The 16,932-nt window shown below is 38.5% G+C and overlaps 1 protein-coding gene across 2 annotated transcripts in view; it reads right to left on the bottom strand.

Moving 5' to 3' along the window:
* Positions 1–1,093: 1,093 nt before the first annotated feature.
* The window catches only part of Slk (STE20 like kinase), a 53,943-nt gene continuing 38,104 nt past the window's right edge, over positions 1,094–16,932 (bottom strand). For both annotated transcript variants that reach the window (XM_021640239.2, XM_021640240.2), the window contains 6 exons: positions 10,890–11,019; positions 10,044–10,168; positions 9,397–9,585; positions 8,799–8,924; positions 7,655–7,768; positions 1,094–4,504 (listed from right to left, as the gene is read on the bottom strand). In XM_021640239.2, the coding sequence (XP_021495914.1) occupies positions 4,358–4,504; positions 7,655–7,768; positions 8,799–8,924; positions 9,397–9,585; positions 10,044–10,168; positions 10,890–11,019 (831 nt within the window). In that variant the 3' untranslated portion in view covers positions 1,094–4,357. The remainder of the gene's footprint in view (positions 4,505–7,654; positions 7,769–8,798; positions 8,925–9,396; positions 9,586–10,043; positions 10,169–10,889; positions 11,020–16,932) is intronic.

The following is a 16,932-nucleotide window of genomic DNA, read 5'->3' as shown; positions in this document are numbered from 1 at the left end:
AATGAATTCATATGGCCGTCACAATTTCAGACAACTTGCTTTACCACCCATAGGGAAAAGAACCCACTACGTATAATAATGAATACAATGCATCTTTAAAGAATTTTTAAAGAATTTATCAGTTTCATAATGAAAACCTTGTGAAACAGTACTTTTTACTTTGGAGCTCAAGTATTACATATTAATGTTTCCTACCCTGATTAACCAGACCTAGGAAACGTTCCCTTGTTACTAAGCTTTACAAAGACATCATCTAGGAATCTGCCTAGAGTTCTACACCCAGAAGAAACAGAAGGAAAGTCCCACTGTGCTTTCTCCAAACAAAATCCAGAAAGAGGCCAACAGACATGAGCCATGTTCTCAGCTGGACAGCAGTTGGTCTGAGCCTCTTTTGTTTCATCGGGAAAGGGGGGAGTGATCAGGAATGAGCTCAAGAGTACATAAGGCTCTAAAATTAGAAAATTACATCACCGCCTCCCTCCAGCCTAGCTGCACACAGGCCAAGCAAGGCTGCCAGTGTCTATGAGTGGTGCTCAACATGCCGATGACAGAAAAACAAGAGCATTTTGGGTTTTTTTTTTTTTCATTGATTTGAAATACTTGGTGAGAGAAATATCTATCCCTGGGAGAAAAAGCAAACAAAAGCATATATACACCTATATGTCAACACAAACATTTTAAGCATTTCCCAAGGAGGAGTTTGCATGTTGGAAGGTACTTAGCAGAAAGGTAAAAATTACGTTTTGTCAGGAATGGGAAGGGTAGGGAACCACAGATGGCTAGGATCGATGATAAACACAGACGGTCAGAAGAATGGGAAGAAGGTAAGTTTAAAAATAAAACTAGGACCAAAGGAAGTGAGGGGAAGCTGCAAAGTGTCTCAGGCAGGACAATCCCATTTCTAAGTTTTATTTTGTTTTTCAAGATAGGGTTTCTCTATGTAGCCTTGGCTGTTCTGGACTTGTTTTTTGTAGACCAGGCTGGCCTCGAACTCACAGAGATCCGCCCACCTCTGCCCTCCTAGCAATGGGATTAAAGGTGTGTGCCACCACCACTTCGTTTCTAAGATTTTTAATTAAAAAAACTTCCCAAAACAGATTAAGAAATAACTTTATTGTTTGACAGTCCTGTGACTGAAAAGGCATGTTTCTGATCCCAAACAGACGAGAAGCATAATGTGAAACAAAACTCTTTGAAAAGTTAGTTTGTGAACTTATTACACTGCAAAGAATCACATTTTTAAGCTGCAGCCAACATCTGAAACTGGTAAAACACTCTATTCCAAGCTTTGTAGCAGAAATTTTCAAGCGTTATCAAAACCATGTCAGCCAAAGAGCAGCAACAGCAGAAGCACTGACTGTGGCGTTTGACTTAAGGGAAGCACGGAAAATGCCACCGCATCCTACAAGAAGCATTTTCCAGAAAGGACCAGAAGGCTCTAGAGCTGACGCTCTCTTCTTCCACTGCAGTTCCAGGGATTTTATTCTGCAATATTTCTAGCTATTAATTTGGCCAAATTTGGCTTCTTTATCATTTAATAAGCACAGTGTAGAATGGGGAAAAGCATGAAGGTACAAGGGACCTGAAAGAGTACAAAAAACAGTCACTTCTGAGACTTGCTGATGCTCAAGAAATCAGAGAGCCTCCATGGGGAAGGTCTCATATGCCTGAGAGCGTGTGCTTAGGAAACACTGCTTAGAGGTAGCTCTGGTTCTGCTTCTTACTTAGTTACAACTTGCCATGTCCTATCATGTGGGAAGCTTCCAATATTTTCAGCAAATTAAAAGCACTCTGAATTTCCTCCTGACTCACAGAGAAGGGCAAGAAAGAGCTTACTAGGACTCCATCTAAAACAGCAGCTAATTCTGAGACCCACAGCCTGTGGGCCGACAGGCCTGGGGAGAAGCCCTGTGTTCGAGCTGTAGGAGCTGGACCTGTAGGTGTGGCAGAGGTGTGGTGTGTCCACAGCATGCGGGGAAAGGGGAGGTGACTGTTAAGGGTACACACATGGACAAGCTCCTTTATGCACTGCACGGCACATTCAGCACAGCCACCGAACAACCTAATCAGGAATGGATTCACTGTACTCTCAGATTTCAAAGGAGCCTGTGGCCCTCAGCCACTCCCCACCTTCATGCAGGAAGAATGGTCACTACTATCTACATAAGGCCTTACAAGGAGCAGGCAAGTTTGTTTAGAAACAGCACGTTCTAGTACAAAACACTTACTACACATAACCTGAAGTGTTGAGATGAGTGTTCCCTTCTGCATGTACCACGGACAGTCCCTGCACCCACAGGAATACAGCCATGCTTGAAAGAAAACTCAAGCAGGAGCAAGGGAATCCGGAGGGCAGGCTCAGGGAGACACCCCTTACATAGCCTGCCTCCCAGATATAATGCTCTAAATGTCAAGGAACAGGAAGGGTGATATTCAGACCAAATCAGGTCTGAATTACCTGAATGATACTGAAAATAAAGTCCACTGACTGAGTCATTTGTAAAAATCCAATGAACTGAGAATTTCAAAGGAGAAAGTGGTATGAGAGCCTTCCTTCCCTCTCCCTCTTCAAATAAATCGTTAAATACACCAGACAACATAATACCGTCTTTTATCATAACAATATAAACAATTTCCATCATCATCCTGAATATTACTTTATAAAGATATATATTTAAAGGCTTTCAAACAGTTTTCAACCCAGCATCTGAAAATAAAGCATTAAAGAGTTCTGTATACAGTTACACATTCATGTGATAAGTGTATGAATTTACAACCATACATTATATATATGTATATATATATATATTTATATAAAAACAAAATTGGCTAAAAGTTAAGGCTACCTACAAGGTTTTTCAGGAAAACTATGCTAGTCAAAATAATAACAGAATTAAAATTACACATGCATTTATAAACATCTAAACCAGTAAGTTCGGCATCCATAGTTCTCAGATGAACTGCAGGACAGCACTGCAAACGTCTGTATTTTCTTAGTATGAACTGCTGTTCCCACAATATTAAACTGAGATTTCTATTTTTCACCAACCTCAAAATATAACTAAAACCCAAAATGTTTACAATATGGTACCTAGCACTCTTCGAAGAGAACAGGTTGCCAATGGCAGGCAGGGAGCATCATTCACAAATGTGCTGTTTATAATACTGTTCACCTGACATGTGGCTGAGATTCTGAGCTTCAAAAGAAGCAAAGAATGAACATTTCATTAACAATCACATGTACCAGTAACCACGTGATAAAGATTTCAGGCTTTGCCTACTCAAAGTAATTAATTTAAACATGAAACAAAACCAAAATTCACTTGAAAAACCTTATTTGAAACAATACAATGTCACTTTGGGTGTGTATCTGATATGAATGAAAATCGTTTGTAGACAAACAGTTCTTCTAAGACTAATTTCAGAGCAGTAGTGACGACTGTAGCTCTGGGCACAGAGGCCTCTAAGCTATTAGTGGTAGACAAAACTTTCTGAGATGTAGGGTTATTATTTAGGGAGAAAGTGGGAGAGCTCAACCAATATGTACATTTTAAAAGTAGTTCTTTCATCTTCCAAACTTTGTGCAATATTTGTTTTGGGATGTAATTCTCAAATAGTAATAAGAGCAAATTTTTAAAACAGTAATGTTCAGTGAGAAGGGTACTTTGTTCCTGTAGAGCACAAGGAAAACCACATCTTACATCTGCTTAAAATTTAGTGTTTCAGGCACTATCTTAATAAAATTAGCACCTCAATTATTAGCGTCTGCCCATACAGGCTAATGTTTGTAACAAATTACTGAAATAACTTTTCTCTTTTAAAAGATTTTGATCCTGTTTAATGATAAAAATATATCTATGTACTGAATCAATAGCATATTTCTGTAACTCATGGCTTTTTAGTAAGAGCTAGTTTACCAAAAAAAAAAAAATATATATATATTCCAATTCTACAGCAGAATCCTAACTATAGAATTTAACATCATTGACAAATCAGGTAAAACAATATTTATTAATACTTAGATGTAACAGATTTTTTTTTCCAAATAACTTTAAACATTATTTCTCTGGCAGTTTTTCAATAACAGTGTCTAAAGAATACAATATTTAAGGTCAATATACAAAAATCACCTTAGGGAATTACTGCAAGATGCTACTTTGCCAACATGGCCCAGCATCTATCTTAGTTCATCTGCCCTTCATCTTTGTTTAACAATAAAATCCAAGAAAGAAATTTTAAAAACCACCGAGAAGATGAAACAGGTGATTGTCTTTGTGAGTCACACATACTGTGGAAGATGAAGAGAATACAATGATGTACTTAGAAGCTAAATCCAGACAGAGAATGTTTACTATTGCTATGACCCAGTGGAATGCAAGGTGGGAATCGGGTAGAATTTGGAGATCCGGCTCTGCGCTGATGGATTAAGACATTCGGACTCCCCAGTCATTTTAAAGAACACTTCCTGCTCTTGCAGTTTCCTGGCAAACTCTTCTTCCAGCGTCTTTAAGAAGGAAAAAACAAGCAATTACGCACTGTTTTACATTGTACATAGAATTTACTCCGTCAGCCAAGACTGAACGACTGCCCAGGATCTGAAAGGATGGCTTGGTGTCTCTTGCAAGGACCAGTTCAGTTCCTAACACCTACATTGGGTAGCTCACAACTGTGACCCCATCTCCATGCCTGATGACCTGCATAGGCGTGTGCACGCACATGTGCGGACCCACATACAGACACCTATGCATAACTTTTCAATCTTAAAAAACCTTCTAGGCCCAAGTATTTGTATTCGATAGCTAAGACCATATACTTTGCAGAGTCCCAGGTTCAAAATTCAGCTTAGTCAGGTCTCTGCAGAAGAGGGGCACTGGCTAACTTACCCTGTTGGAATGCCATTAAACATTAAATTTAAGCATCCAGCAGGTGACACCTATTAGTAACTGTTACCTACTTCCACACTGCACTACAAGCTGTATAAACCTAAGACCTAAATTAGATCCATCTTGCATCCCCACAATACACAGCAAGAGTACTGTCTCATAGACGAATTTGTTGAAACCTAACCATGATGGCTTTATGAGGCTTAAACCTTTGGGTGGTGATTAGGTCACAAGATTGGAGCCCTCCAAACAGGATTACTATTCTCTTAAGGGGCTCTCTCCTGACGATGAAGGCCCTCACCAGAATCTGACCATACCAGAATTTAGACATAGACTTCTCAAGCCTCCACCTATAATATGTTGTTTTAGTGAACTGAATGAACAGGTATCAGTGACTGCAGATAAACAGTGCTATTATTTAGGTTGGAACAAAGTATAAGAAGATTCCTCAAAAGGAGAACATGAGCTTGGCCATGCAGCAACAGTTAGAATTGACAGGGAAAACACAGAAGATGTGCCAGATAAGCTGAAACAGTGACACAAACACAGGGGTGGTAGAAGGAATAGGGACTCTATCCATGCTACAGCACAATGAAAACAAAGTGGCTGGTGGGAAAGTAAGAAAGCTTATAGCTCAAGTGTATCACCATGAAGGCTTCAAATTGCAGGATTTATGTTACACTTGATGGAACTGAAGTTTTGTCAACACCTCTATGGCATCTTCCGATGTTCATGAGGATAAATAGCCTGATGGCAGCAGGCAAATAATAAGGAAAGGAAATAAGAAAGACCAATGAGGACATGGCTGAGCAAGTTCAGCAACAGAAAAGAGAATACACAAGAGAAATGAGTCACAGGTAATTGCTGGTTGAATGCGGAGTATCCCAGATTGAGTAGCCCAGGTTCCTAACCTGGGTATCTATCATGAGAGAAGATATGGAAGGTACATTTCATGTTGGTGGGGCTACTGAAAGAAGGAAAGGTGAGATGAATCCCGAGCTCAATCTACTGCCTGCTGAGTTTACATTCTTCTACCAGCTTTAACAGGTGTGCACCAATCACTTAAAGCGTCAAGAACTCCTCTAAGAGCAAGGCATGGATCAGTGAACAAGATAGACTCCCTGCTTTGATGGGGCTTATATTCCCATGGAATAAGACAATAGAGAAATATATCTGGTGGTAAAGAATAAAATAAAGAAAAACAAGAAAGAATACAAAATAGCTGAGGTGGGAATCAAATGACAAAATAAGGACCTCACACACCAATAGCACTGGAAAAGAAGAGGCTTAAATGAAATGAGGAAGAAAAGACACCTAGACGAAAATGAAATGAGAGTGAAAGTTTACACTGATGATAACGAAAACCAATGATCTGGGTGTAGTGGGCAAGTCTGTCATCTCAATACTTCAAAGCCTAAGGCAGGAGAATTCAAGTTTGAGGCCAGCACGAAAACAAAACAAAACAAAACAACAAAAAACCCTGATTCAAAGTAGTAACAGTAGCAGTACCAGTGAACAGCAACAGCAGTATAACCACCTGTGGCCTCAAGTACTGAGACACTGATATACACATCACTCCTTTTAACTTCTTTTTCCTTCTTTTTGAAGCTGGGTTTCATGTAGTCCAAGATAACCTTGAATTTAACATGTACCTAACGATGAACTTCTGATCCTCCTGCCTCCACCAATCAAGTACTCAGATTTCAGACATGTACCACCATGCTCAGTTTATTGACGCTAGAGATCTAAACCAAGGCTTTCTGCACGGCAGGTAAGCACTCTACCAACTGAGCCACATCCCAGCCCTTAACTTTCCTAATAACCTTGATGAGCCTCATACAACTAGGGAAAATTGAGCCTACAAATATTGTCAAAATTATACAGTATAAGCAGCAAGAAGTCATATCTGCATGGCTGTGATTTTATGTCCTCAATCAATATATTCTAATTGTTAAAACTTTAAAGTTAAAATGTCTCCTGTACAACCTATGTCGGTTTTGAACTGCACTTAAAACAACACTGATAAAATCTCTGGCATATAGTAAAAGCTAAGTACACATTTACATGGGGGAAGAGTCACTGAGACGTACACCAGGCTAGAAGCCCACAAGAAAAGAAAGGCTGATGTCTTAAAGCTTAACAAAGGGGTGAGAACTGTAAAGTGATAGCCGCAGATACAGTGGTCATCCAGTGAAATCAGATCAGCAGGGAGGTCAAGTTACAAACAAGGGAAATAAGCCAGTCTTACCTTTCATATTTTAAATTTAATTCTAGGACCTTGTTCGTGTGGCTACAGCTGACAAGGACAGACTGCGGTCTCTGCTTTCCTCCTGTACTCCTCCCTAATGCCCAACACCCTGTACTACTATGCAAGAACTATTTGTAATTTTACACATGCAATACTTTTGCTCACTCTATTTTCTCCACTCACCCCATTCCTTTCCAACCGACCCACCTGCCTTGTAAGCTCTTATTCATGCTTCAAATACCTCACCTGGCTTCTAGTTCTTCAGCCTCCTCACAGAGATATCAACACTCTTCTTGTGCTCACCAGCTCTGCTCCCCTGCATCCTGTTCTAACCTACTCCCCACCCCATGATCCAACTTGCAATCACTTCTCACGAGACCCTGAACTTTGGGAAGAGGAATTCTGTCCTTTCATCCTGTGCCTACCCTTGTCATTGTGCCTGAACTGAAGAAAGCAATGAACCAGTAGCTAGGTAACAGAGGAACCCACACATAACACTGTAAATACAATCTCTTAAAATCACCTTTTTCCTTGGTCTCAGTTTCTCTCTCCACTCCTTTAACTCTTGGCTGTGCTCCTCGTCTAATTCCTTCAGTTTCTGAGTCTCATGTTCAACCAACAGGTGGCATTTTTCATTCTGAAAATAAAGTTAGAATTAAATTTGCTTCAGATTAATGGATCATTCCTCCCATCGTCACCCCCTAAAAGGGTTTTTCTCTATGTAGACTTGGCTGTCCTGGACTTGCTTTGTAGACCAGGCTGGCCTCAAACACAGAGTTCCACCTGCCTCTGCCACCTGAGGGCTGGGATTATAGGTGTTTCCCACCATCACCAGGCTTGGAGTAATTTTTAACACATACAATTTTCTTTCAAAGTAGCAAACTATTCACTAAACATTATGCTATTATGGAAGTTCAAATTCTCCTTTAAAAACTAAGTGCCAAAAGTTGTGAAAGTCTGTTTTATAAGTGTAAAAATACATTCATTGTTTTTGAAAATTTTTATATCTTCTTACAAAAAAAACTAAATACTACATAAAGCTGTTAACATATACATAAAAAGAACTTAAGTATAAATACTTTGGGCCTTTGTTTCATCCAGTTGGTAAAAGATGTGGAATTAGTAAGTACTTCATTCCAGTAAATTAACCAAATATACAGAGTATCAAAATTACCTCTTTTTCTTTGCAAGTATAAGCATTTTGGGCATTCACAACGTGGACTATGTACACCATATGAACTCCAAAAATAGTTCTCTCTAAAGTCTAAACTCCTACTAAAAAAGATTTCCAAATGTTTACTTTTTTTTTCACAAAACAAAAACAAAAACAAAAAAAAAGCCATATCCTTTTAAATGGAAAAAAATTAAATTCAGACTCTTAAACATGCCATCACTTAATACTAAAAAGTGTATTTAGCAACATCTCAAGGACTATTTCTCAGATTTTAATTTAGCTTCATACTCACATTCACCTTGGTTATATGAAATAAAAATAAGGGACTATGGCGTGGCACAGCTCTTCCTTTATTCTATGCAGGCAGCACAAGTTTTCAATTCTAGGCCTTTCATAAGCAACATCTACAAACTTTAGTAAGTTCTTATTTTCCCCACACTGACCACATGAGCTGCCCAGCTACCTGCCCTGTTGTCAGACTCCTGAACCTCACCTGCAGCTGGTGAAGTTCCCGGACGTTAGCTTCACACTGCAACTGAAGATCCCGCATTTGGCTCTCATGTTTTTGATGCTGAGCCATCCTCTCATTTTTCTGCCTCTTTTCTTCTTGTGCAGCAAACTATTAGTAAGAAAAACAAAAAATAGTTAGGAAGCAGGGTAATCTCTACATACTCCAGAGGTACAATTACGGATTTTTAATAAGCTTGGAACACAGTAACTAAAGCTAGTTCTACACTAACTCAAAGCTGTAGCCTGTATGATAGGGAAAGGGAGGAACTTCTGGCTTAAAGCCTCTGTGTTCCAACTGCACCTCCAGTGGCAGAAGGTCCTCTGTGGCTTTAAGAAGTGTCACAGAGTGGACATGTCTCTGACTGTCCAACTTATATCATTCCCATACTCTAAGGTTTGTCATGGGTGAGGGCTTTGCCTTCTATGGTCCCATACTGGCAAAACTACCCTGCTTCATCCCAGAAAGTTAAAATAACAATCCCAAGGTGAAACTAGATATCTAAACCCAATTATGAGGTACTTTTAAAGGTCAATCAAATTTGTTAAACCCTGAAAAAGAATACAACCACCTGTTTAAATACCTGTTTAATTTTTTCACGGTCCTGGTCTGGTGTGGCTGTTGAGTTAATCCTCAAACTTTTCTTAAACATGGCCATTCGTGTCTTGGCTTCACTTCGTTGAATCTTGGGCAGTCTAGCTCGCTCCTGAGTCTGTCTGTTTTTCAGTTCTTCAATAAGTCTTTGATTATAACGCTGCATTTGTTCTGTTTCCTAAGAAGGATTTCCACAGACTTGAACAATAAGATATAACTTAACTCCTAGCACCATACGCATGGTCAAGATAGCCTATGCTACTGTTTCACATAGGTACCCTCCTTCACTGCATAATGAGCAATGAAATATTGGGCAAAAATAATTTATAAGAAACCTTATTAGATAATAGACTTTTCCCAACTTCAGGAAAGATAGCTTATTAAGATACTTGAATCACAATTGGAAACAGGGAGATATAAGATGAAGATTACAATTTATAAGGTCCTTAAACTAATACAGTTGATAGAAAAGTTTGCAACCAAAATAAAGCATAATCAAATACTCTAAACTCAAAGAAATTAAGGGCAAAAGAAAGAAAGAAAGCCAAGAACCCATCCTCTAAGAAATTAAACTTCAAAACTGAGTAACCCTGTAAAGTAAAATGAACAAAGGCATGAGAAAGCCCTTCTGCTCACCTTCTCGTGGCGCTTGAGCAGCTGGTGTCTCTGCATGAAGTACTGGTCCTTAAGCTGCTGCTTGAGCAGCTGGTGCTTTTCCTGTAAGTGTCGCTCCTCAAGCTCCCAAATCGCAGCTTCTCGAGCTATACAAAGTGGTTTTCAGAATGTCACACCATTCTTTTAACTAATGTCCAGCATTCTTTATTTTAATATTTACATTAAAGTGTCTTATATATACTAACTCATATACAAACAGATATTCTAAGATGCAAATAATGTTACCAATGTAAAATAGCACTTATTATCACTTTTTACTTTAATGTTCTAAACTAAGTATGTCTTATCAGTAATGCCAAAAATCCTATTTTAAAAAGAAACTAAACCAGTATGTTAGAAGAAATAAGGACTTAAAATTCCATCCTAAATCTACTCATTACATAGTTACATATTATATATTTACATCAGTAATTATAAGGCATCATGAGTATATAAAATTATTCAAATAGTTTCCTAGCATTATCCAGAAGGAAATATGTTTTAAGTTGGCTTGTTTGTTTTGGGGAGGGAGAGCTCTGCGAGTTGAGCGAGACCCTACAATCCAGGGCACCATGTATATGCTAAGTCCACAGTCTACCACTGCGCGGCATATCCAGTCCACGTTGTAAGTATACATTTATAGACACTTCTATTATATCTCATAGTATTTCTCAATTAAAAAAAAAAACACCTCTTATTTATAGCTTTATCTTTTCCTTTGCCACCCCAGCAAAGGAAAAGCACTCAATACTTTGCAATGTATACCTCAAGGCAATTTTTCTGAGATAATGTTTTGTGTATATATATACACTGTGGACTCTCACATACCTCTCATGAGCTGTTGCTTGTTATTCAGACACTCTCTCTCGATATTGGCCAACTCTGCCTTCTGTTGTTGGATGATCTTTTTCAGAGAGCCATCTAATTCTTGTTGTTGCTTCTGAACAAATTCTTGTTCCTAACAGACACAGTTAACCATCTGTTAATACATATCTACTGGATTAAACATTCAGTTACCTAGTGACTATGTATTAATGGTAAGTGAAGTTTCTTCTTTTTTAGGGAAAAGTAATGGAGACTGACCCAGGCCTTTGGCACATTGAGCAAGTACTATGGCACTGAACTACATCTCTACAAGATTTCTAAGTGAAATTTATAAAGCTGGTTCATCCTAGCAAAGGCAGGTGCATCTCTGTGAGTTTGAGGACAGCCTGGTCTATAGAGTGAGTTCCAGGAAAAACTAACAACCAAACAAACAAATCAGTAAAATTCTATTGTACAAATGTATGTTATCCAACTCAAGTCTACAAAGTACTAGAATGCACACAATTCTAAATTCACTATTAAAAAGGATACACATGTAATTCCAACACTCTAGAAGGCAGAGGCAGGCAGAGCTCTGTGAGTTTGAGGCCAGCCTGGTCTACAAAGCAAGTCTAGAACAGTCAAAGCTACTAAGAGAAACCCTGTCTTGAAAAGCCAAAACCAAAAAAAGATACACAGAAAAAGTGTATATCCCATTCATAACTAAAATGTTCTATTTCTTAAAAGCTTTGGAAAAATAACAAAATTACAATTTCTGAGGCTGCATGTTTCCTCCACTATTGTATAACTAGAGCGAGAATAAGTTAAGAAGTTCTTTTAAAAAAACAGATCCTCACCATCTTTAACCCTATTTTCTGAGAAGCAGAACAAGGAAGAAATACCACACCTGCACTAACAGAGGGTGACAGTGCTCACCATCTATAACCTGTATCTAAAAGGAGCAGTTTGAAGACTTAGTGAGAAACAGCGCACAGCTAAAGAAATGTAAATTAGGGCTAGGAAAGTAAGTGACACCTCATAAACACACACACAAAACCCTTACAATGAAGGAATTCTACCAAAACACTTAAGAATCACTAATTCACTTAATAAATACTGACAGAATACTTATCATTTGCCAAAATTATTCTTTAAGAAAAGAGTAAGTCTGGATCTCCGCTCCCTTTTGAAGTAACAGAAGATGGTGTTTAGTACAAAAAAAAACCAAACACAAATAGAGAATGTGGGTTTGCATTTTTGGACTGAAACAATACTTGATCTAGAATTCCTTTCTCGTAAGCATCAGGAAACAATCAAGCCCCAGCTCTCTTTCAGAACTATTCTTTGAAACATGGACAGAGTTGACAAGATCTGCATCACTTCCAGCCCAGCACTTAATTAATGCACACAGCCTGGCAAAGCTCCTCCAAGAGCTGGCCTATGGCAGTGCCTCTGGAATTGGTCATTTCAGGCTGTTGTGAGGGAGTAATATGGAGTTGCAGGTGTTAACACCGATTAATCTGCATTATTATGTATGTTTTATTAGAAATCTGAATACATAGTAGCAAAAAGACAAGTGAACTGTTTCTATAAAATAAAATTAGCAACTTGACTATATCAACCTATGTAACTATCACAACTAAAAACTTCTATTTATTTAATCATACTGAATAAAGCTTTTTGGGTTTTATTCAAGAGATGCAAGATCTGCATGCTATCTTTTAAGCAGTTATAACAAGCAAAAAAAAAAAAACAACTACCCAAGCTCCTCTTTTTCCTACAGCAAATATCTACAACAAAAATACTATTCCTTTCAACCTCTGATGCAAAGTTTCTACATGCAAACCTGTTCAGCAAACATTTAACCTGGAAGACAGAGTGAAGAGTTTCTTTTGGTCAAGATTTTTATCATTGAGTTGCATAACAGATTTTAAAATATCTGCACAAACAGCTTAACTAGCATATATGTCAACGTTACATTCAGACTCAGAAGTCAAGTGTCAAAGTATAGACTCAAGCCAATAAACATGTGTAAACAAAGTCGCCTATGCAGTTTGTGGGGATGTTACTATACTTAAGATCTGGATTACATAAGATGAGAGTTCAGTTCAAAGAGAACTTTCTTGAGGTAGTCAGTACATGCTGGGCACTGCTAGGTACAGGCTGACTCAGTATATGCCAGGCACTATGCCAGGCACAATGCAACTAAAATCAATAAAAAACAGCCTTCACGTGCACTAAGATATTGGTCCCAAATGCAAATAATCTTAAACCATCAGACCCTTAGGACAGCGTCACATTTTTTTTAATTAGATTTATTTAGGTGTTTGAGTGTTTTGCCTACAAGTATGTATGTGCACCACATGCATGCCTGGTTGCCCGTGGAGACCAGCAGAGGGCATTTGGATCTTCTAGAACAGGAGTTACAGATGGTGTGAGCATTCATTTGGGGGCTGGGGAACAGAGCCTGGATGCTCTATAAAAACAGCAGGTGCTCATAACTAGTGAGCCATCTCTCCAGCCCAAGGGGGAAAGTTTTGAAGGCTCAAAACTAACCCCAGAAAATCAAAGCTGGAGACAAAGGGTTCCGAAACTAACCTATGCAGTGAAGGGCTGGAAGGACTATGCAACAAAGCAATGCTAAGATGGCTGCCCAGAGGTGGCGGAACAGAGTCTGTGCTGTCCCAGAAGACAAATAAGGACCAACAAATCAAAGTGAAGGCGGGCAGTGCAAACTACCATGTTGGAGGGCTTCCTGACCAGAGTTAGCAAGAAAACAGGCTGCTCACCACTGACTAAGCAAGCAGACAATATACTTCAGAACCACACAAATATTTTACAGTAAAGCTAAAATTACCTGAAAAAGATCCTCATACACAAATTAATATAATTCTTTACTTCAAATGAATGTAATTTTAACATTATTGCCTCTTTATTAAATTTATCAACTTCAAAAGCCAAATATAATATACTTATAGTAGAATTTATAACTAGAAATTGCTCTTAGAAACAGGATCTAAGAGAAATTTCACATTCTAACAAGTCTACATAGATAACATTCTGCCCTTAAAAATACATGAGCTTTATCAGTAGAAGTCACAAAAACCAACAACAAAAAAACCTAAACTAAGAAAGCCAAGTCATTTCTAAAAATGGACCCATGCACTATGAAACCAGTGGCCTTTAAAAGTACAAGTTCAAATTCTGACAAGTAATTTTATCATATCAGCTAACCAACTGTAAGTTTTAAAACTACAACTTTGCATGTAAAAATATCAGAAAAGGTTATGACAAATTAAGAGTATTTGCATGAAATTTGATCACTTACTCAACAGATTTACTCGAAATGGTAATGATCAGAAAAGGGATTATAAATCGTAACTTCTTGCTTTAAAAGGTACCTGCCAATTACTGTTTACAAATCTAATTTGGGAATAGCGAGAACAGAAATGGCTGAAAGTAAGCTGTATTCTATCTATTCCAGTTGTCCATACCAAACATTGCAAACAAAAATTACCATGGTATATTATCTCGCTTTTCCTATGGACACTGTGAGAAAGAATACAGTTTGGAATTCCAGACTTCATTTCAAACTGTAGTAATAATAACAACACCTCAATATTTGTTATCATTGACAATTTGAATAAATGGAGACAAGTTAAACAGAAGTAAAATCACTACTTTTATCATGGCTTTTCTGACCATATCCATAATTATGACATCTAAATTGTACATGGAATCAAAATGTCACTTCACACAAAGATAACAATCTAATCACAGCATTCCATTTCTCACATGTGCAAAGCTTATAAAATTCTACCTGGAAGATACTTTACTTTTCTTAAAAATCATGAAAATTTCAAGTTGAAATCTGTGGTGGGAAAGCAGGAAACAGAGCCCTCCACTGTGAGTGTTCTGCTTCAGCTCTGCTGCTGACACCACAGAGCACTCGTCTGTACCAGATCACTAGTCTTCTGTGCCCACATTCTGCATCTGGAGATAGGCTATACTCCATCCCCACATGAGGACAGTGCCAGGGAAAACCAGATGTGAAAACTGAAGAACACCGTTAAGACAAAGTTCATTCCAGACTATGTTACTATTATTATTGGCATCAGCTTTCAATATTCTACACTGCAGTCAATGAAGTTAATAATGAAAGGCACATGTGAGTCAAAGAAAGCACAAGTAAGAGAATGCACCTCTCACAGCACTCGGACTTACATCCTGAATTTGGGCGTGGAACACTGCACAAGATGACAACTGAAAAGACTGAATCATGACCTGAGCAACACCCTGTGGATCAGAATACAATGCACTTCCCAGGTGAGAATACAGATACCTGAATGACTTTGTGTAAATGGAAAGAATAACTATACAAATGCTGACCTTCAGGCCTAGATCAAGTCAATGAACAGAGGAGCTTATTTCCCATGTAAAGAATAAAAGATGAGACCTAGGTCACTGGTTTCCAAATTCTAATGTGTTACTCATTTCTAAATCAGTAAACCTCCTTTTTAAAAGCTCATCCACATAGGTGATAGACAGACAGATGATATAGACAGACCAATAAATACATGATAGATATAATGATAGATAGACAGATGGACCGACAGACAGATCTACTTAGAAGTCAGGTTAAAAGTAGTGCCTTAGGCCTGCAAGATGACTTGAGTGGGTACAACACCTGCTCAAGCTCTATATGACATCTCTCAAAAAAAAAAAAAAATGTTACCCTCTAACAAAACACAAATAAATGAAATATGGAAGACAGCAAGGAAGGGAAGGGGAGGGAAAGGGTGGAAAAGGAGGAACAGAAAAAGTTGTTCTCTTCAGTCCACACAGAAACAGTGTCCTCAGCCCTGCAGCCCTGACTTTTTGAGTAAGATCTCCTACAAACAGTCTAAAAGCCTGTGGACTTGGTGTCAAGTATGTAGCAGCTCCATGGCTATACAGCTACAACTTAAAACTCTGACAAAGTCTAAAACAGAATGCAAAATTACCAAGTTATAATAAATTTATGCTAAACTCCTCTAAACTTCACTAAACTTAGACTCAACTCCACTTACCTTCTAAACTTCACTAAATTGAAAGAACATGCCATTAATTTTATCTTTCATGGGAAAACATAAACTAGCCCCCCAAATTACATGAGAAGTTGTTTTTTAAAAAGTAAACTAAAATTAGAGTAGAAGATCACTCAATTCTTTCAACAAAAAATGTCAACTCCTAAGTCTGACATACTTTTGGAACTAAAAACCATGTGTTTGGTCCTTTTTAAGACATCTAGTTTGAAATCTACGAGAACCAGAAGGAAATGTGTGGCCAGCAAGGACCGCCCCCTCGGTTTGTTCACAGAACCATTGAACACCAGAGCACATGAGGAGCGTCTAGACATGACAGCACGGGCAGCTCAGTGTGCCGTGTGGCATCTAGTGCACGCACACAGAGCTGAAGTTGTCCGGACAACAGTCCTGTTTACCACCCACCAATGAATCACTGGGCCAATTATCCCACCATTCTGGGTGTGTCCCCTCACCTCTAAGATAGGGTGCTGCTCCCTGCGATCTGAGCTCACATGTGGGGCATCAGAATAAAGTGACAGGTACACAGCAAATCCTCTGTCTGTCACCACACCCCTCAACTAGTCACCCCACACCAGGACAAGACAAAGTGTCTCAGTGGCTCATGGAAAGAAAAATACTAATTTTATTCAACTACACTAACTTTATTAAGACACACACACTTTAGTAGCAGTATATACCATGGTCCCTAATGAATTTTTTATATTATGTGTTGCTCTTTTTATTTTTATTTTTCGAGTCAGGGTTTCTCTGTGTAGCCTTGGCTGTCCTGGACTCGCTTTGTAGACCAGGCTGGCCTCGAACTCACAGAGATCTACCTGCATCTGCCTCCCCAAGTGCTGGGGATTACAGGTGTGTGCTACCACGCCTGGCTATTTATGTTTCTTTTTACCATCCTATAAAGTCTAAAAGTTTAGAAATCATTTTTTTTGTTATCACATAAAACCACATTAAAAGAATAATATATTGTCACTATGAAAAAT

The sequence above is a fragment of the Meriones unguiculatus genome, chromosome 1 (genome assembly GCF_030254825.1).
Source record: "Meriones unguiculatus strain TT.TT164.6M chromosome 1, Bangor_MerUng_6.1, whole genome shotgun sequence".
NCBI classification, from domain to species: domain Eukaryota; kingdom Metazoa; phylum Chordata; class Mammalia; order Rodentia; family Muridae; genus Meriones; species Meriones unguiculatus.
This window is presented reverse-complemented; position numbering and strand designations above follow the sequence as displayed.